Source organism: Scyliorhinus canicula, chromosome 3 (genome assembly GCF_902713615.1).
Source record: "Scyliorhinus canicula chromosome 3, sScyCan1.1, whole genome shotgun sequence".
NCBI classification, from domain to species: Eukaryota; Metazoa; Chordata; class Chondrichthyes; order Carcharhiniformes; family Scyliorhinidae; genus Scyliorhinus; species Scyliorhinus canicula.
The window spans coordinates 19567022-19589210 of record NC_052148.1 but is presented as its reverse complement, the minus strand read 5'-3'; the positions used below and the strand labels follow the sequence as shown (position 1 = coordinate 19589210).

General features: G+C 47.7%; 1 protein-coding gene across 1 annotated transcript in view; it reads left to right on the top strand.

Moving 5' to 3' along the window:
- LOC119963845 (dedicator of cytokinesis protein 2-like) overlaps positions 1-22189 on the top strand; it is a 1353280-nt gene that overhangs the window by 883857 nt on the left and 447234 nt on the right. The window contains 1 exon segment of the mRNA XM_038793193.1: positions 6931-7029. Coding sequence (XP_038649121.1) covers positions 6931-7029 — 99 coding nt within the window.

The window sequence follows — 22189 nt, the reverse complement described above, 5'->3', positions numbered from 1 at the left end:
TGACACGAGTAAGATGGATGGATTTAAAAGAAAACTATTTAATCAAATGAGCAAGAAAAGAATAGTAAGGTCTGTTGTTGGTATTAGATGAGGGAGTGTGGGGGGGGGGGGGGGGGGGGAGGAGGCCTTTTCTGTAGAGTACAAGTACTAGGATTAATCTATTGGGCTGAATGACCAGTTTCCATGGTGTAAATATTTTGTAACTTGGTAATTAACTACACAAGCTTAAAATAGAGGTAGCCAAATATGAAATTGGCACTGAAAAATTCGACACATGAAGAGAAATGAGGATTTTTTTATTTTATTAATCTCCGGAGTGTGGATGTTGTTGGCTGGGCCAGGATTTATTGCCCATCTCGAGATGCCATTCAAAAGGTGATGGTGAGCTGCCTTCTTGAACCAGCAGCAGTTCCGAAGGTGTAGGTACACCCGCAGTGCTGTTAGGGACAGAATTCCAGGATTTGGACCCAGGGACAGTGAAGGAGCGGCGATATATTGCCAAGCCAGGGTGGTGAGTGGCTTGGAGGGGAACCTCAAGGTGGTGGTGTTACCATGCACCTGCTGCCCTTGTTCTTCTAGATGGTAGTGGTCGGGTTTGGAAGGTACTGTCTATGGAACCTTGGTGAGTTTCTGCAGTGTATATTGTAGATGTATACACGGCTGCCACTGTTCGTCGGTGGTGGAGGGTTTGAATGTTTGTGGAAGGGGGAGCAATCACACTGCTTTGTCCTGGATGGCGTTGAGCTTCTTGAGTGTTGTAGGAGCTGCACTCATCCAGCAAGTGGTGAGTATTCCATTGCATTCCTGACTTATGCCATGTAGATGGTGGAGAGGCTTTGGGGGGGTCAGGAAGTGAGTTACTCACCTTAGGATTCCTGACCTGTCCTGATTGCCACAATATTAACGTGGCTAGTCCAGATCAGTTTCTGATCAATGGTAACCCAGGATGTTGATAGTGGTGGATTCAGCAATGGTAATAATGCCTTTGAATGTAAAGGGGCGATGGTTATATTCTCTCTTAGTTGAGATGGTCTTTGCATGGCACTTGTGTGGCATGAATGTTACTTGCCATTTGTCAGCCCAACCCTGGATATTGACCAGGCCTTGCTACATTTGGTCAGGAACTACTTGAATATTTGAAGAGTTGTGAATGGTTCTGAACATTGTGCAGTCATCTGCGACCGTCATACTGACCTTATCACAGAAACACAGATTTTACAGTGCAAAAGGAGGCCATTCGGCCCATTGAGTCTGCACCGATCCACTAAGTGTACTGGAACAGCTTGGCTAAGGGGTGCAGCAAGTTCTGGAGCATGTCTTGAGAACTATTGCTGGAATATTGTCAGAGCCCAAATCTTTGCAGTATCCAGTGCCTTCACCATTTCTTGATATTATGTCGAGTGAATTAAATTGGCTGAAGACTGACGTCTGTGATGCTGGGGACCTCCAGAGGAGACCAAGATAGATTATCCACGAGGCACTGCTGGCTGAAGATTGTAGCAAATGCCTCAGCCACGTCTTTTGCACATATGTGCTGGGCTCCTCCATCATTGAGTTTGAGGATAATTGTGGAGCATCCTCCTCCAGTGAGTTGTTTAATTGTGCATCACCATCCATGGCTGGACGTGGCAGGACTTCAGAGCTTAGATCTGATGCATTTGTTGTGGAATTGCTTTGCTCTATCACTTGCTGTTTGGTACACAAGTCCTGTGTTGTAACTGAACCAGGTCGACACCTCATTTTTAGATATGCCTGGCGTTGCTCCTGGCATGCTCTCATGCAATCTTCATTGAACCAGGGTTTGATTGATTTGATTGATTGATTTATTGTCACATGTACCGAAGTACAGTGAAAAGTATTTTTATGCGGCCAAGGGAACGTACACAGTACATACATAGTAGACAAAAAGAATAATCGACAGAGTTCATTGACAAATGGCACATCAAGAAATAATGATTGATTTGTGCAGAACAAGGGCCAAACAAAGCAAATACATGAGCAAGAGCAGTGTGGGGAGTCGTGAACAGTGTTCTTACAGGGAACAGATAAGTCCGAGGGTTGAGGAGTCTAGTAGCTGTGGGGAAGAAGTTGTTCCTATGTCTGGAAGTGCGGCTCCTCTGTATCTTCTGCCTGATGGAAAGATCTGGAAGAGGACAAAGCCTGTGTGGAAGGTCTCTGACCATGCTGTCTGCCTTCCTGAGGCAGTGGGAGGTGTAGACAGAATCAGTCTGGGGGTGGCAAGTTTGTGTGATGCGTTGGGCTGAGTTCACCACACTCTGCAATTTCTTTCAATCTTGGGTAGAGCAGTTGCCATGCCGGGCTGTGTGATGCAGCTGGATAGGATGCTCTCTATTGCACATCTGTAGAAATTTGTGAGAGTCGATGCAGACATGCCAAATTTCTTTAGCTTCCGTAGGAAGTAGAGACATTGGGCTGGATTCTCCGTAGTCCCGCACCGAAATTGTGATTGGCGCGGGGCGAATAATCGCCGTTCCCGACTGGATCGTGACCGGCGTCGCTCCGGCGATTCTCCGGGCCCAAGAGAATCGCTTATCCGTCAATCACGATGCACGGCTGGGGGGGCCATTGGCAGAGGCCCCCCCCAGCGATACTCCAATCCTGACCGGCCGATTTCCCGACGGCATGGGTCTAACCACGTATGGCTGGTCAGCACTCTCACGCGACGGCTGCGGACTCAGTCCACAGCCGCCCTGGAGGGGGGCGGGGGATCCAGCACCATTGGAGGGGCCTTAGGACGGCCGGGGCAGCGATCTGGCTGGTCTGATGGAGGGGCGGGGCCGATCAGGGGGACCTTCTTTCTTGGTGACGGTTCGTGGTCCGAGTCTGCCATGGCACTCGGCGCAGCCGCTGGAGGTCGCCGTCGTGTGCATGCGTGGACTCGGAACCGGAAGTGTGGGGTCCCGTATCCGCATCCAAAGCTGCATGAAGCTCCCAGGTCCCATCTAGCACCCTGCAGGTAAGTGAATAGCTCTTTATTTTTTGCAGGAAACTGGGGAGTGAAACTCCAGCGTTTTTACACCGGCGTGGGGACATAGCCCCATTTTTGGAGAATCCAGCCCATTGTTGGGTTTTCTTGACTGTTGCATCAACGTGAGTGGACCAGGACAGACTGTTGGTGATGGTGACCCCCAGGAACTTAAAGCTATCGACCATCTCCACTTCGGAGCCATTGATGTAAACATGGGTATGTGTCGTGCTACACTTCCTGAAATCGATGAGAGTACCTTGGTCTTCCGACATGCTCTGTATCTAGCTGAGTCTGCCATTCTCACATTGGACTTATCAGCCATCTCAGAACTCACTGACTCAGAGTGAAAGCCAGTCATCCTTGATTCCAAGAGACTGCTTAAGGAGAAGAAGAGGTAATCAAAACAAGAGGCAACTGGTTGTTACCTCGAAGGAACAGTAGAATGTTACAATACGGTCGGAGACCACTTGGCCTACAATGGCTGTCTGGCTCAGTGAAAGAGCTGTCCAATTTATATCAAACACAATTTCTGTCCCATTGCAGCATCTTACTGGAATGGCTGAGTGGGCCTTCTTAGAACATAAGAACAAGGAGCAAGAGTAGGCCATCTGACCCCTCGAGCCTGCTCCGCCATTCAATGAGATCATGCCTGATCTTTTGTGGACTCAGCTCCACTTTCCCGCCCGAACACCATAACCCTTAGTCCCTTTATTCTTCAAAAAACTATATATCTTTATCTTAAAAACATTTAATGAAGGAACCTCAACTGCTTCACTGGGCAAGGAAATCCATAGATTCACAAACCTTTGGGTGAAGAAGTTCCTCCTAAACTCAGTCCTAAATCTACTTCCCCTTATTTTGAGGCTATGCCCCCAAGTTCTGCTTTCACCTGTCAGTGGAAACAACCTGCCCGCATCAATCCTATCTATTCGCTTCATAATTTTATACGTTTCTATAAGATTCCCCCCACATCCTTCTAAATTCCGAGTATAGTCCCAGTCTACTCAACCTCTCCTCATAATCCAACCCCTTCAGCTCTGGGATTAACCTAGTGAATCTCCTCTGCAGACCCTCCAGTGCCAGTACGTCCTTTCTCAGGTAAGGAGACCAAAACTGAACACAATACTCCAGGTGTAGCCTCATTAACACCTTATACAATTGCAGCATAACCTCCCTAGTCTTAAACTCCATCCCTCTAACAACCTATCTGTCTGATGATCCTTGTCAATGCTGAATAATGCCTTTTAATGCCTTTAGGGAGCAGCACGGTAGCACAGTGGTTAGCACTGCTGCCTCACAGCGCCAGGGTCCCAGTTTCGATTCCTGGCTTGGGTCACTGTCTGTGTGGAGTCTGCACGTTCTCCCCGTGACTGTGTGGGTTTCCTCCGGGTGCTCCGGTTTCCTCCCACAGACAAAAGACATGCAGGATAGGTGGATTGGCCATGATAAATTGCCCTCAGTGTCCAAAAAGGTTCGGGGGGGTTATTGGGTTACGGGGATAGGGTGGAAGTGAGGGGTTAAGTGGGTTGGTGCAGACTAAATGGGCCAAATGGCCTCCTTCTGCACTGTATGTTCTATCAGCAGAAACAGCAAGGGATCACTGACATTAATGGTGTATGAATTCAACTGAATCAACTGGTATTTGATTTCCTTGTCACCTATACGACAAAAGCATTTAGCGACGGGGGGAGAGGGGGGGGGGGGGAAACTATTTTATGCACAGCCCCAGTTATCAGGCAATTTAAAACCTGTTTAAAAAGGGTGCTGGGCTCAGGAGTATCTGTTCCAGGGGTGGATCTGTATCGTTGCCAGTACCAGGGACAGTACTGGTTGCTCCACCTTGACCTGGCCTGGAGACAGCAACCAAACAGCGGGACTGCATTGAGAGTGGCCATCGTTACATGTGAAAAAGAAACATCCAGCTGTGAGCTTAAAAGAAAGCGTTCCTTGAAGCGCAACTGTACATTGTTCCCCCTCCAAGGGAATTAAGATGCAACAAGGAAAATCATTTCAAGAGTTTTCAGGTTTTTCTGTCCCTTCAGGAGAGATCACTTTGATATCTTAATCAATCTAGCTGCTTAAAGCCAGATTCCACAGCGACAACTCTGATTTATATTATGCCTTTGTCATTGTACAAGAGTGTTTCACAAGGACCATTATCAAACAAAATTCCCATGATCTGTTCAGGTCGATATGAGGGCAGGACTGGCTTGGCACATTGGAAGAATACACAAAATTACCTAATTTTTACAAATCTTTCATGGAATGTGGGGCTCACTGGCAAGGCCAGAATGTATTGTCCATCCCTATTTACTCTTGCTGCAGTCCATGTGGTGTAGGTATACCCACAGTGCTGTTAGCGAGGATGTTCCAGGATTTTGACCCAGTGGCAATGAAGGAACAGTGATATATATGCAAGTCACTGTGGTGATATGCATCACTGTAGATACACAAGGGGTTAATGTAAGTATACGTAGACTAGCTAGACACTAGAGGGAGCATCAGAGATATTACACACAGACATTCAACCAATAGGTCAGTAAGATAGGACACAACCAATGGGCATTCACGATACACACAGAGGTGACACCACCACAGGAGGGCATTACACCAACCCATATAAAAAGGACACAGCACACATGATCTTCCTCTTTCCAGTGGAGACACTCAGTAAGTACAGACACAGGGTTGATTGAACATCACACCCACCACGTGGATTGTAGCAGACTGGTTCGTCAGTCTGAGTAGCTATAGAAGGATTAACAGTAGAGTCGAATCCAAGTAGGAGAATTGTAAATAGTTTAATAAACGTGTTGAAGCTATCTCCACGTCTGAACCTTCCTTTGTCAGAGTGCACATCAAGGAAGCAGCTTATGCTACGCCAAGAACATAACAAGACAGTCACGATGGTGAGTGGCTTGGAGGGGAACCTCCAGGTGGTGCTGTTCCCATGTATCTGCTGCTCTTGTCCTTAGAGGTGGGTAGAGGTTGTAGGTTTGCAAGGAGCCTTGGTGAGTTGCCGCAGTGCAGATGGTACACACTGTTGCCGTTGTGCATTGGTGGTGGAGGGAGGGAATGTTTGAGATGGCGGACGGGGTGTCGATCCAGCATGCTGCTTTGTCCGAATGCTGAATGGGCTTTGGGGAGCCAGGAGATGAATTACTCGCCACCTTTTAAAAATAATTCTTTAATAATAATACTCTTTATTATTGTCACAAGTCGGCTTACATTAACGCTGCAACGAAGTTACTGTGCAAATCCCCCCTTTGTCATTGTACTAAACTCTGGCGCCTGTTCGGGTACACTGATGGAGAATTCAGGATGTCCAATTCACCTAACAGCATGTCTTTCGGGACTTGTGGGAGGAAACCGGAGTATCCGGCAGACACGGGGAGAACGTGCAGACTCCGCACAGATAGTGACCCAAGCCGGGAATCGAACCTGTGACCATGGTGCTGTAAAGCAACAGTGCCACTGTGCTGCCGTGCCGCCCATATGGGTGTTGCAGTTTAAGTGAGCATTCATTGCCCATCCCTAATTGCACTGCTCTGGTCGTCACAGTAACTCATTGATCTATTCTGTCCCAGTTTATCGATGAACTTGTTGCATGAGAGCAGAGGGGTTGTGAAATGAAAAAGACAAAGATACACCTCGTCCAGCTTTACCATAGGCTAGTTACCCCAAACAACAGTAATGGCAGTTGACCAATCATAGCAATCGGCCTCGATCGACTAGTCTACAATGTGACGCAAGACGAAGCTCCTTAGTGTGAAGAGCTTTGAACAGTAGGGCACATGTATTGCAGTCCCCACCCTCAAGGTGCCAATCACTCCTAACCGATTCTTTAAAAAAATGTTTTCTGTTAAAAAAAATTTTTTCCCTATGTTTTGGAGATAATGGTTCCTTCGCAACTCATTTTCCACAATCTTTTTCCTTTCCAGAGTAATTTTGTGGCCTGTATGACAGCTATTCTCAGCCAGATGGAGCACTCACATTACACGAACTACATCAATGCCTTTCAGACACGTCAAGATCTCATGGTAAGTGACTTCAAAACAAATCTGCTTCGTTCTTTTTCTTTTACCTGCCCTTTTGTTTTTTTTCCCCTCTATCTCACTGCCCCTATGTAGACATGTCATCTTGCGCCACTGTCTGTCCTCCTTATGGGGGCTCAGGTGGTGAATTCAGCAGTTTACCACCAGCAGTGAGTAGATGAGTGGAGGTAAACTCTTTGAAAACCCTCCCAGCCGATGTCACTGGCTAGAACCAGAGGGCGGAATGTTACAGCCCCTCCCGCCAGCGGGACTTTCCAGTCCCTCCAGCGTCAATGGGGTTCTCAACAACTCGCCACATTTTCAGGCTCCGCCCCCGCCACAACAGGCAGACCCGTAAAATTCCACCCTTAAAAACCTACAGCACACAGAGAGGTCATTGGGCCTGTGGTGCCTTTGAAAGAGTAACCGCGGTTCGTCCCTGTGTTTCTTTGTAAGTTTTCCATCCTCGATTAGCTGTCCAAATTCATTTTGAAATTATTTGTGGAAACAGCTCCTGCCATCTGTTCAGGTAGAATCGGAGTGGAAATATTTCTCCTCATCACCCCTCGAGAACTTTTGCTAATGACTTTGAATACCGCTATCAAATCTCGTCCCAAACGGCTCATGAGCCCCAGAATATGGAGGCACCCTTTGGAGACATGTATCTGAAGCTAAAACTCTGAGGAGCAACGTCATTCGGCAACTCAGAGCGGAGACGGAAATCCTCTGGGTGAATCGGTTCGGCTTTGTGTGCTGATGTCTCCTGCCCAGGGCCCACCATCCTTCCACCGCCACCGGCCATCAAGCTAGCACCCCTCCACCAGTGGCGAGGTGTTGCTCTGCCAGAGGGAAAATGCCGGCATGCCCACAAAACCTGACCTAAGGGGAGTCTACAATGAGCTCAAATGGCTGCGTTGCCTCCATGAGGTGAGTAGCGCATCCGGGTCCCCCATCCCACTGGAAGGATCCCCACCAGCTGGAAAGCATATTGGAGCTATCCAGACTTGGCCACCGCCATCCCTGAGCTCGCCACAGTGGTCTGGCAAAATTCAGCCCAAAGGGAGTAGCCCAAACCTTTTCCAAATGTTGTTTATAACTGAAGTCTCTCATCCCTTGTAACATGCTGGTAAATCTACTCCATACCCTGTTTAAAGCCTTTACAAGTTTCCTGAACTGTGGTGCGAGAGTTGTAGTTGTCCACAATATTCCATTGAGGCCTAACCAGCAATTTTCGCAGAATAACAGAATTATTACAGTGTAGAAGGAGGCCATTTGGCCCGTAATGTCCGTGCCAGCTCACCTCCTGCCACTCCCCTGTCTTCTTCCCATAGCACATACTGCCTTTCCAGATAATAACCAAACTCCCTCTTCAATACTTGCATTGAACCTGCCTCCGCCACACTCGCAGGCAGCACGTTCCAGACCCTGACCACTCGGGTGTGTTGAAAATTTTCTCCTCAAATCTCGATTGTTCCTTTTTAAAGTACCTTAAATCCGTGCCCACTTGTTCTTGACGGTTTCTCCCCATCGACTCTGCACTCCCTGTAATGTCTTCGCATCCTTCTTAAAATATGGCACCCAGAAGTTGAGGCCGGACCAGTGTTCTACGTAAGTTCAACATAGCCTTCTTGTGTAGGTACTCTGTGCCATCATTAATTAAGCCTAGAGTGCCGAATTCAAGGCTGCGCTCTCTATTTTTATATTCTCTGCATCTATTTTTAAAGTACAGTAACAAGTCTTACAACACAAAGTCTTACATCAGGGGCTGGTTTAGCTCACTGGGCTAAATCGCTGGCTTTTAAAGCAGACCAAGCAGGCCAGCAGCACAGTTCGATTCCCGTACCAGCCTCCCCGGACAGACGCCGGAATGTGGCGACTAGGGGCTTTTCACAGTAGCTTCATTGAAGCCTACTCGTGACAATAAGCGATTTTACATTTCATTCATTTTCAACACCAGGTTAAAGTCCAACAGGTTTGTTTCAAACACTAACTTTCGGAGCACTGCTCCTTCCTCAGGTGAATTCTATTTTTAAATCTATTTTAAACTATTCACAGGCATCTCCGAGGTCTTCCTCTTGCAAAATAAAGAGGCTGTCACAGGTTCCACTATTCAAAGTGCAGGGGCAGAAATTTGTATCCCTGTTTGGAGTGGAAACTTTGGTTGATATACCTCCACCCTAATCTGGAATCACTGAAGCCAATATTAATGACCCATCTACCATTGAGATCAGCTAACCCAGCACTAATCTAGATAGCAAGCAACAGCTTTCACAATCACTGTGCTTCCCTGAAGGACTTTAGGTTATAGGTTTTATATTTTATTATATGGCTAAGAGGCAGACAACACAAATCCTCTTATCCATCCAATACATTGATGCTTCCTTCTCTGTAAATGCTCACATTTTATTGCATCCTATATAATAAACCTACTTCACGGTACAGGTTTAATAGTTAATCTTCTTTTAACAGGCCGCTTTGCACTAGGAGCAGTAATAGACGATTTTCCCCATAGAGGTTGTGGGCCTATGCCTGGCAGGGCAACCTCTGTTTAAACCTTTGTCCCAAATTCATTTCCCTTATGTTGATGGCTGCTGATCACGATCAGCAGAGTGTCTGGGATGACCACACCTGCCTGGTTGTCCAGAGGATACCGCTGCTTTAACATCCCTAGAGAGGCCAGCCAATACCAACAGCTACTCAACCACCAGGGTAGATGTGCCAGCCAGAAAAGTGCACCCCAGAGGCTTGAACATCTAACTCTGGCTCATCCTTTGCTGCAGTACTGAGGGAATGCTGCACTGTCACAGGGGCAGTCACTCATCCAGGTGAGGTGCGCAACCAAGGCCACAGCCAGTCAGTGCAGCAGGAGGCCATTCGGCCCATTAGTTTGCACCGACCCGATGAAAGAACGCCCTACCCAGGCCCAATCCCCCACCCTATCTCGTGACCCCACCCACGGGCAATTTAGCACAGCCAATCCACCCAACCTGCACTCCTTTGGACACTAAGGGGTTATTTATCATGGCCAGCCCACCTAACCTGCACACCTTTGGCCTGTGGGAGGAAACTGGAGGACCCGGAGGAAACTCATGCAGACATGGAAGGAATGTGCAAACTCCACACAGGAAGGTTGGGTCTCGGGAGCTGTGAGGCAGCAGTGATCACCATTGTGCCTCGCCATTAAGAGCGAGGGGGAATTTCTTCGCTCAAAGTGTAGTGAATCTGTGGCATTCTTTACTGCAGAGAGCTTTGGAGGCTGTGTCATTATATTCAAGACAGATTTTAATCAATAAGGGACTCGAGGGTTATGGGGATAAGGCGGGAAAGTGGAATGATATAAGATCAGCCACAATTTTGTTGAATGGCGGAGCGGACTCGAATGACCGAGTGGCCTCTTTCTGCTCCCACGTCTTCTGATCTTATGGTCTATTAATTGGCCGCAATGGGGCCCAATTAACCCACAGGGTTGGTGGGCCACTCATACCTTCCCCGCCACGGGTAGAATACCCACAGGATGGGTGGGTGAGGTGACAGGCACATACCACTGGTCTGATGCTCAAATTTACCCAACCGCCCCCATCCCCCCCCTTCACTTGCCATCCCTTGGTGGGTTTGTGCGGTTGAGGGAGGGGGCTGCTGGTGTGTTGGGGGCTAAAATGCAGCCAAAGTCCCTGGAATATATGTGAGTCAGTCCAGATGAATAACACTTGCTTCTTAAATCAACTGCATTCAGAAATGAATCTATTGAAATCATTTACATAGGTCTTTCATTTTGACTGTCTATTCATATATTGAGCAAGAAATTGATGACTTTTTTCTTTTGCAAATTCCATTCATGCTGCACATATAATGAGACAATTCTGCTTTCCTTCCGTGGTTTCCTTTGTCCCCCTCAAAACTTTTAATCGCTTCGAGTGACAAATTTAGACATCTCCTCAGCTTTTCCATTCTCTGAACTTTGTCATATTTCACTGTCGGTAAATCTTCATAATTAGCCTCAAAACTGCAGATAAATTGGATTGCTATCTGAAAAGAAAGAAAATGCAAGGTTAAGGGGATAAGACAGGGGAGGGCAGCGATGTAGAACACGCTCTCTGTGGGTCAGGGCAGACCTGATGGGCCAAAAGGCCTCACTCTGCACTTTAAAGATTCTGTGAATCCTCCTGGGAAATCACAAGTCCATTTCTGCTCGTAAAGGAATCTGAACATTATTAAGAAGAAGAAATAAAAACAATCATTTAGGAATATGAGCTAAAATAGGCACACTCCTCCCCTCCCACCCCCACCCTCAGTTCCCCACCCCCCACCTGAAATACTAGACATAGACCGTGAAACAAATCTTGATCCACAGCTTCTAAAGGATGACATCAACTGAAAATGTGACGAAAGAAGCATTCGCTGGGCATTTGACCATTGCAAAATGTAATTCTTTTGCTCCTGCTGGATAGGCCCAACTGCTGCTTTTGAAGCATTTCGGGGGAGATGGTGACCTCCTGGGTGGCATGATGGCCTTGATGGGCCGAGACTCTGCTATCAGAGGAAACAGCCTCTCAAAACCCACCCTGTCATGCATGTTAGCACTGCTGCCTCACAGCACCAGGGACCCGGGTTCGCTTCCAGCCTCGGGTGGCTGTCTGTGTTGAGTTTGCACATTCTCCCCGTGTCTGCGTGGGTTTCCTCCGGGTGCTCCGGTTTCCTCCCACAGTCCAAGGATGTACAGATTAGGTAGTTTCAGCGAAAGGACGAGTGGTCTTTCGAAGGGTCGGTGCAGACTCGATGGGCCAAATGGCCTCCTTCTGCACCGTAGGGATTCTATGGCTCTATAAATTTCCCCTTAGTGTCCAAAGATTATGTCGGGTTCCATGGATAGGTTGGGGGAGTGGGCCTAGGTGGGGTGCTCTTTTGGAGGGTCGGTGATGACTTGATTGGTCGAATGGCCTCTTTCTGCACTGTAGTGTTTCTATTCTATGGTCAATGGACTAGTAATTTAGGTCGTAGCTAATGCTCTGGGTACATGAATTCAAATACAAATTCAATTAATAAAATATGATACATAAATCAGTAATGACCACAAACATAATTCGCATTTGTTTAAAAGACAATCTGCCATCCTTATCTGATCTGCCCTGCATGTGGCTCCAGCCACACAGTGATGTGGTTGGTTCATAACTGCCCTCTCAAATGCCTTCGTGAGCCACTCAGTTCAAGGGTAATTAGGGCTGGGCAAAAGATGCTGGCTTTCCAGTGGCACCGATGTTGGCATCCGGCCGCTGTTGAGTAAAGATTCAAGAGTTCTGCTCCTTTTCACAAACACCTTTATTTTCTTTGAACACACTCTGCACCAAACTCTATCACCACATCACATCCTCCCAAAGACCACCTGCAGCCTCTTTACATAATCAGCGTCAATTATTGGATACTTAACATCAAGGAGACATCTAATTGGAATGACTCAACCCATTCCTTCACAGCCAACATCCCATGAAAGGATATTAAAAGTTGTGCGCTGGAACGGTTTCTGGGGTTAATGGGGATTGTTCTCTGAAGAGTAGAGTAGGAGCTGAACTTTCCGACCCTTCCTGCTGGCGGGAAGTGATGGCGGCCGTCCTCAGCGGGTTCCCCAGCGGCACAGCCGACGCACAATGCAAAACGCTTTTGACATCGGCGGAACCAGGCGGTCCGCCATGAGTCAATGGCGCGCCACCTCTGTCGCCTGAAAACATGTCGCTGGAGGAGGAGAAAGTCCTTCCCTAGGCCTATAGTCCCTGGAGTTAGTGTGGTAGTATGACTAGGTATTACGGTACCTGGGAGTGTGAGCTGCCATTGGTGCAGAGGACGCTGCCCATTGGCCTAGGTGTATCATGTGCCTCTCAACCGATTGGCTGAGAGGAAGGTAGCTCCGCCTACGAGGGGGAGCATAAGAACCCGTGTTCCCTGGCAGCCAGCCATTCTTCTGTATGTCTGCTGCCGGGTCCACTACTTGCATATTAAAGCCTATCATTCGGACTTCACCTACATTTCGTGTCCATTGATTGTGCATCGGTTAGAAAAATGGAAGGTGATGTAACTGAAACATAGAAAATCCTTAGTAGGGGAAGCTAGAACACGGTCTCAGATAAAAGAAAGTGTGAAGACTGAGATGGGGAGAAATTTCTTCATTCAAGGTGTTGTGAATCTTTGCAATTCTCTATCCCAGTGAGCTGTGGGTGCTGAGTCCTTGAACATATTCTTGGTCTCCTCCGGAGGTCCCCAGCATCAGAGATGTCAGTCTTCAGCCAATACGATTCACTCCATGTGGCATAAAGAAGCAGCTGTAGGGACTGGATACTGCAAAGGCTATGGTCCCTGACAATATTCCGGCAATAGTACAAAGATCTGTGCTCCAGAACTTGCTGCATCCCTAACCAAGCTGTTCCAGTACAGATAAAATCCTGGCAGCTCCCCGTCATTGTGGAAAATTGCCCAGGTATGTCCTGTACACAAGAAACAGGACAAATGCAACCCAGTCAATTACCGCCCTATCAGTCTACCCTCCATCATCAGCAAAGTGATGGGAGGTGTGATCAACAGTGCCATCAAACGGCACTTACTCAGCAATAACCTGCTCACGGATGCTCAGTTTGAGTTAGAACATAGAACATAGAGCAGTACAGCACAGAACAGGCCCTTCGGCCCTCGATGTTGTGCCGAGCAATGTTCACCCTACTTAAACCCACGTAACCCGCATACCCGTAACCCAACAATCCCCCCATTAACCTTACACTACGGGCAATTTAGCATAGCCAATCCATCTAACCCGCACATCTTTGGACTGTGGGAGGAAACCGGAGCACCCGGAGGAAACCCACGCACACACGGGGAGGACGTGCAGACTCCACACAGACAGTGACCCAGCCGGGAATCGAACCTGGGACCCTGGAGCTGTGAAGCATTGATGCTAACCACCATGCTACCGTGAGGCCCCAAAGTTCTGCCAGGGTTACTCAGCTCCTGATCTCATTACAGCCTTGGTTCAACATGGACAAAAAAGCTGAATGCCAGAGGTGAGGTGAGACTGACTGCCCTTTACAGCAAGACAGCATTTGAGTGAGTATTGCATCAAGGAGCCCCAGCTAAACTGGAGTCAGTGGGAACCAGGGGGAAAACTCTTCACTGGTCATCTCTGGCACAAAGGAAGATGGTTGTGGTGGTTGAAGGTCAATAATCTCAGCTCCAGGACATCACTGCAGGAGTTCCTCAGGGTGGTGTCCTAGGTCCAACTATCTTCAGCTGCTTCATCAATGACCTCACTCCCATCATAAGGTCAAATGTGGGGATGTTTGTGGATGACTGTACAATGTTCAGCACCATTCACAACTCCTCAGATAATGAAGCAGTCCATGTTCAATTGCAGCAAGGCCTGGGCAATATCCAGGCTTTGGCTGACAAGTGGAAAGTTACGTTTGCTCCACAGAAGTGCCAGACAATGACCACCTCCTACAAGAGAGGATCTAATAACTGCCCCTTGACATTCATTGGCATTACCATCGCTGATTCCCCCACAATCAAAGTCCTGGGGGTTACCATTGATCAGAAACTGAACTGGACTAACCATATTACCAGTGCAAGTCAAAGACTAGGAATTCTACGGCGAGTAACTCATCTCCTGACCCCCCCAAAGCCTGTCCACCATCTACAAGGCATAAATCAGGAGTGTAATAGAATACTCTCTACTTGCCTGGATGAGTGGCTGGTTTAGCTCACAAGGCTAATCGCTGGCTTTTAAAGCAGACCAAGCAGGCCAGCAGCACGGTTTGATTCCCGTACCAGCCTCCCCGGACAGGCGCCGGAATGTGGCAACTAGGGACTTTTCACAGTAACTTCATTGAAGCCTACTCGTGACAATAAGCGATTTTCATTTCGAGTGCAGCTCCAACAACACTCAAGAAGCTCAACACCATCCAGGACAAAGCAGCCCACTTGATTGCTCTTCCTTTCACAAACATTCAAACCCTCCACCTTTGATGAACAGTGGCAGCCGTGTGTACCATCTACAACAGTGTTTTTCAAACTTTTTTTCCGGGGACCCATTTTTACCAACCGGCCAACTTTGGGGACCCAACCCGGCTGATCTTCGCGACCCATGCTGGCCGACCTTCGTGAGCCACGCCGGCCGACCTTCGTGGCCCACGCCGGCTGACCTTTGCAACCCATGCTAGCCAACCTTCGCGGCCTACGCCGGCCGACCTGTGCGACCCACCATTTTCTCTTACCTTGTTTGCTGCTGACAAAAATGGAGGAAATGGTTTTGGGTCCCTTTGGCCCTCGTACACGCTCCTCCAATGGAACCTGTTGGACGAAGGTGAAGCCTTCCGGTGTCGGAAAGTATGGAGTCTCCATCTGGCCAAAGTTCTGCATTTTTTTCCAGTACAATTTTATCAAATAAACCCCCCCCCGAACCTGTAAAAAAATAAATAAATAAAATGAATAAAACAAAATGAATAAACCCCCCCCCCCCCCCCCCCGAACTTGTACAAAAATAACTACGACCGTTTAAAAAAAAGCGGCTGCATGTGCATGCGAGCCTAATCACCTGCGAGCATGCGCATTGTTTTGCGCATGCGCACTGATGATCGGGCACGCATGCGCAGTGAGGCCACATTTTGTTTACATGTTCATGGCCATTTTGAAGGCTGATTACAGCTGGTGTTATTAAAAGCCGGCTGCTGCGGCTGTTGCGTGCAGATTTGCGTGATCGGGAGCACCGCGACGGACGGCTACGCGACCCTCCCGACACCCGCCCACGACCCACCCACAGGACGTGCTCCCCAGTTTGACAATGCCTGATCTACAAGATGCACTGCAATAACTCACCACGGTTCCTCAGAGAGCACCTTCCAAACCCAAGACCACTACCATCCAGAAGGATAAGAGCAGCAGATACCTGGGAACCCCACCACCTGGTGGGTCGGATCTCGATTAGCGGCGAGTCCGAATACAGGAGGGAGATAGAGAACCTAGTGGAGTGGTGCAGCGACAACAATCTCTCCCTCAACAAAACTAAACAGCTGGTCATTGACTTCAGGAAGCAAAATACTGTACACACATCTGTAGTTATTCGTTTAAGTGGGCAGATCGTTAGCACAGTGGCTAGCATTGTGATTTCACAGCGACTGGGTACCAGGTTTGATTCCCCGCTGGGTCACTGTCTGTGCGGAGTTTGCACGTTCTCCCCGTGTCTGTGTGGGTTTCCTCCTGGTGCTCTGGTTTCCTCCCACAGTCCAAAGATGTGCAGGTTAGGTGGATTGGCCATGATAAACTGTTCTTAGTGGCCAAAAAGTTTAGGAGGGTTTATTGGGTTACGGGGATAGGGGGGAAGTGAGGGCTTAAGTGGGTCGGTGCAGACTCGATGGGCTGAATGGCATCCTTCTCCACTGAATGTTCTGTGTTCTACGTTTTGTTTGGTGACGTCTCTAAACTCTGCTGACGGTTCAGTGGGTGACACTCTGCCTCTCAGCCAGAAAGTCACAGGTTCAAATCCCAGTTGAAAACCTTGAGTACATAATCTCGACTGATTTCTCACTGCAGCAGCGAGGAAGCGCTAGAGCCTCGGATGTGCTGTCTATCGAGGAAGACCCCGGTTTCCCTCTCCAATCCCACGGTGTTATTTTGAAGAAGTTAGGGAGAGCTCCCTCTGCTGTTCCCTGATGTACTTGCCTGGGGACCAACGTCACTGAAACAGGTTACCTAGCCGTGATCACATCGCTTTGTGGAACCTTGCTGTGTCCAAATTGGCTGCCATGTCTCTGCCACTAGACCAGTGATTATGCTTCAAAAAACAATTTAATTGGCTGTAATGCAATTTGGGGCTTCCTGCGGCTCGGAAAGATGGAATATTGATCCAGGTTCTTTCTTCCTGATTCCGAAGGATCAAACCAAGATCAATTTTCAGATTTGGTAGCTCTTGTTGGAGACTGTAGGCTATTCAGAAAAGAATCATCTGGGTTTATGTTTCATGTGAAATCTCCAGTCTGAAAGCACAGTTCCATTACCGAGAAAACCCTCCCATCTCTCTCTCTCCATTTCTTTAAAACGTTCCTCAAAACTCTGGGGCTATGTCCCCACGCAGGGCGTGGGAACGGTGGCGTTTAAAAATGGCGTAAAATGGCCACGATTCCCCAAATTTTGGCGGCTGGTCTGACGGCAGCGTAGAGCACCGGGCACTAGCTGCCGATATGCTGCGGAGAATTGCCGGGTCCGTGGCCGTGCATGAGCACAGCGGCGGCCTGCAGCGGCCTTGCGATGCTACATGGCGGAGGCCGTTCGTGGACTCAGGCCGCGAAATAATGCTCCCCCTTTGGCCGGCTCGCGTGTTCCAGACCACCACCACCCCTCCCCCACCTCCCACATTGCCCCCGGCCCCTGATAATGTCCCCCGCCCACGGATCGGCCCTCCCCCGACTGTGGTGGCATGGACTGAGTCCGCAGCCGCCAAGCTGATTTCCCGATGAATGAGACCACACGTGTCCCGCGCCGTCGGGAACTTGGCCGGTCGGGGGGCGGAGCATCGCGTGGCGGGCCTTAGGCAATGTCCTGAGGCCGTTGATACGTAGTGCGGCATACCCTCTGGGTACACACTTTGGAGGGGGCAGAGCATCGCAAAAGCGGCACCGCCCCCGATTTAGTCAGGGACTCTTATTCTCTGGCCGAACTTGATTTCGGGGTCGGCGACCGGAGAATCCAGCCCCAGGTCTTTGCCCAACTGTTGGAAAATCAGTCCAACATCTTTTCATGTAGTGCATTATAAAACGTTGCTTGATAATGGTCCTGATAAAGCCTTTTGGGCCATTCAGCTGCATTAAATGCGTTATATTGAATGCTGTTGTATTTTTGAAAATGAAACTGCTAACATTCAGAGTCAGTTCATGCAATATTCTTTCATTCTCTGTACTATCATTAAAATGGACTAGCAAGAGTCTGTCATGACCTGTGGCTTGTAAATGGCACAATGCAACACTGAGTAACTAACACCTGAAGTTGGACATAAAATTATTTTCCTGGCGAGTTGCTACAACCAGTTCTGAGCACGTTTTCCACATACAAGTCGAAGACTCCTTCACCTTTGCAAAGACCATACAGCACTTACATATTGATAACAACACCATGTCCACATGCTCGTTCGACATTTTTAACCTGTTCACCAATGTACCACTCAAGGAACTGTAGACATTTGCACTGTCACTATATCACGGCAATCTAGATGTACCACCATTATCTGAATCTATGTTCATTAAATATATAAATTCAGCAACTCTTGCAGGTTGAGTTTAGTTTTAAAGACATCTGAATAGATGGCGTTGCAATGGAATCGCTTCCAGACCCAGTTCTCACAAACATCTTTGTCAGTTTCTACGAGATACAGAGGTCCAAAGATATGTAGATTGGCCATGCAAGGGCAGCACGGTAGCGCAGTGGTTAGCATTGCTGCCTCACGGCGCCGAGGTCTCAGGTTCGACCCTAGCTCTGGGTCACTGTCCATGTGGAGTTTGCACATTCTCCCCATGTTTGCGTGGGTTTTGCCCTCAACCTAAAGATGTGCAGGCTAGGTGGATTGGCCACGCTAAATTGCCCCCTAATTGGAAAAATTTAACTGGGTACGCTAAATTTTAAAAAAAGATTGGCCATACAAAATTGTCCCTTAGTGTCCAGGAATGTTCAGGTTCGGTGCGGTTATGGGGTAGGGTGGGGGAGTGGGCGTAGGTGGCGTGCTCTTTCGGAGTGACGGTGCACTCTGGATGGGCCGAATGGCCTCTTCTGCACTCGGGATTCAATGCTTCAATGGTATGCACCTTTGATGGAATGACACCGAAGCACCTACTCCTTACACATTTCTGATATGTCGATGATGACAATTCACCTTTGAAATGGAGCACTCAACTGACTTCAGCAAGTCAACCTTCACAAGCCAATAACATACAGGGATTCTTACAGTTCCACGCGCTATGAGATTGGGTTAATCAGTAATCCCATTAGTATGGCCGAACCATTTGCTCACCGTGCAAGCTTGATGCTGAACTCAGGCACATCAAAGCCATCCTGTGAGATAATGGCTGCCCTGATCAGAGCATTGCTCAATGTATATCATGAAAACTTATGATTGGGCGTAATGTGACTGCACTTTCTGCCCGGGGAAGTGCCCAGTCAACCCTAGATTACGCTAGAAGGGGAAGGTGTCTCATAAATTTGAGCAACAGGTGAAGCTTGCCTTTATAAAATCCCTACAGTGCAGAACGAGGCCATTCAGCCCATCAATTCTGTACCCAACCTCTGGAAGTGCACGCTATCCAGGCCCACTCTCCTGCCCCAGTTCCGTAACCCCACTCAACCTGCACATCTCTGGGGACTAAGGGGCAATTTAGCATGGCCAATCCACCTAACCTGCACATCTTTGGACTGTGGGAGGAAACCGGAGCACCTGGAGGAAACCCACGCAGACATGGGGGAGAAAATGCAAACTCTACACAGATAGTCACTCGAGGCTGGAATTGAACCCAGGTCCCTGGTGCTGTGAGGCAGCAGTGCTAACCATTGTGCAGTAGCAACACAAATGGTATATTGGGGGGTCGGTTAGCTCAGTTGGCGGGACGGCTGGTCCCTGATGTGGAGCGATGCAATTCGGGAACAATTTACATACCGACTGAGGTTATCCACGATGGCCCTGCCTTCTCAACCTTTCCCTTTGCTTGAGATGTGGTGGACCTCAGGTTAAATCACCACCAGCCAGCTCTCTCTGTCAAAAGGAGAGAGCAGCCTATGGTCCACGGGGACCAGGCTGACTTTCATTTGGTTTTCTCCAGGAACAGAATGTTACCCTGAAGTCAAGAAGCTTTTCTGTCTATCACATAAATAAGAAATGTGGTATATGAATTTCAGCGATGCCAGCTATATAGGCCTTCCATCCCTATGATTGGTGGCTCGTATCAAACAGCACAAACCTTCAGCTGTGTACCTGCTTGTACCCAACTCCAAACAGTGTTCTACACTAGATGTGATTCCGTAATTGGGCAGCACCCGCTAAACAATCCTAACTGTGCTGAGAATTAAACTGAAAACCAATTTGAGGTTGTCAGTCGAGCTCATAGCCTGGCTTAATTAGTGACGTTTAAGGGGCATCTTGGCAAATACATCAATAGGATGGGAATAGAGTGATACGGACCCCGGAAGTGTAGAAGATTTTAGTTTAGATGGGTAGCATGGTCGGCGCAGGCTTGGAGGGCTGAAGGGCCTGTTCCTGGGCTGTACTTTTCTTTGTTGTTTGTTCAATTCTGCATGCGAGAATCCACCCGTAACCACATTCCTTTGCAGACAAATGGAACATGTCCACACCGTGCGCCTTTTACAAATAAACAAGATCCCTGGTTCATTCCCAAGAGCAATGACATAACCAATCAGAGTTGACATTCCCAGTTTGAATTTGAACAAAGCCGGATTATTCCTGACAACACCTCCACCAATCAGGATTCACTTGCCAACCAAACAACGCTCTCTCCTCATGCAGTGTAAATTGCTCTTCCCCCATGACTGTTGGTAATTTCTCACAAGCTATCCTGACGAGTGCAAGACGAAAAACTTTGATGTCCTATCTCTTTTTTCAGAAATGCTCAAATTCTGTACCATTCAAAACGAATAAAGTTTACAAAGGTTTCTTTTTGTCAAGAGCTTTTTAAAAAATGCTATGAAGGGGCTGTCATTTCTATTTTAGAATGCAACAGGAGAATAGGTGTTTTTCTAAGGTTGTAACAACTTGCTAACAAAATTGCAGGAACATGCAGTTTGTAATGTGTGATTACTGGAAATGTAATTTTCTTAATGAGACATTAATTATAGAGAAAAACAGACATTTTACCATGCTCCATTGCAAAGGGAATATAGAGCTGAAATAAATTTCTAACAAGGTTTGTTTGAGTCCTTAGAATTAGACAGCAAGGCACAGATTCACAAGGGCATTTATTGTACTTCATATGGTATGTATAGATGGTCTGGATGCGACATTGAGCTACAAGGTTATTAAATGGTTTGGATAGCATAAAAACAAACAAGACCAAAGCTAAAGTCACTCAAGGTTCATCAAGTGGATCCGAAGATTGCATTCATTGACCAGTTTAATAGAAGGGTGACATTTAGTGTGCATTTAACAGGCAAACTTGAAAATGAATGTGGTGTTTTGTTTAAGGAGAATCCAGTTGTGGTTCAGTTGGCAAATTTAGTGTGGAAGTGGACTATGCAGTCCAGGAATGCCCAAGGCTGGAGAATTAATAATAATATAATATAAGAATCTTTATAGACTTACATTAACACTAAATTAAAGTTACTGTGAAAATCCCCTAGTCGCCACAATCCAGCGCCTGTTCGGGTATACTGAGGGGGAGTTCAGAATGTCCAATTCACCTAACAAGTACTTCTTTCGGGACTTGTGGGAGGAAACCGGGGCACCCGGAGGAAACCCACGCAGACACGGAGAGAACGCGCAGACTCCGCACAGACAGTGACCCAAGCCGGGAATCGAAGCTGGGGCCCTGGCGCTGTGAAGCAACAGTGCTAACCACTGTGCTGCCATGCCGCCCATATGTGCTGAGTTAGCTGATCTCAGCCAGGATGGCAGTGGTGTTAAAAGGGATTACAACGTTCCACAGGTGCAGAACCCAGCCTTCCTCAAAATACTGTCCAGCAATGCTACCCTGGACAATGAAACAACTATGGAATTGGAAGCTTCATACATATCGCCATCCTCAACGATTAGGGAGCCCTGCACATTAGTACAAACAACAAGGCTAAAGCATGTGCAGCCATGATTCAGCCAGAAGGGTCGAGTGGTTGATATGTTTGGGCCTCCTCCTGAGGCCCTCAGCTCCACAAATGCCAGTCATCACCTAATTTGACTCAAGTTATTTTCAACAATACATTTAATTAAAAATCAACATACCTGTCTCTTGGTCTTATCTTAATCTTAAAAGATTTATCTTAAAAATATATATTAATTTGGAGGAATTTGTTTTTGAGCAAGACAGGCTGTTGATGGTATTACTGGAGTTAGAGAAGGTGTTAAGTACGCCTCTGTTAGGACGCTCTTCTCTGTGATTTGATTTGATTTGATTTATTGTCACATCTACCGAAGTACAGTGAAAAG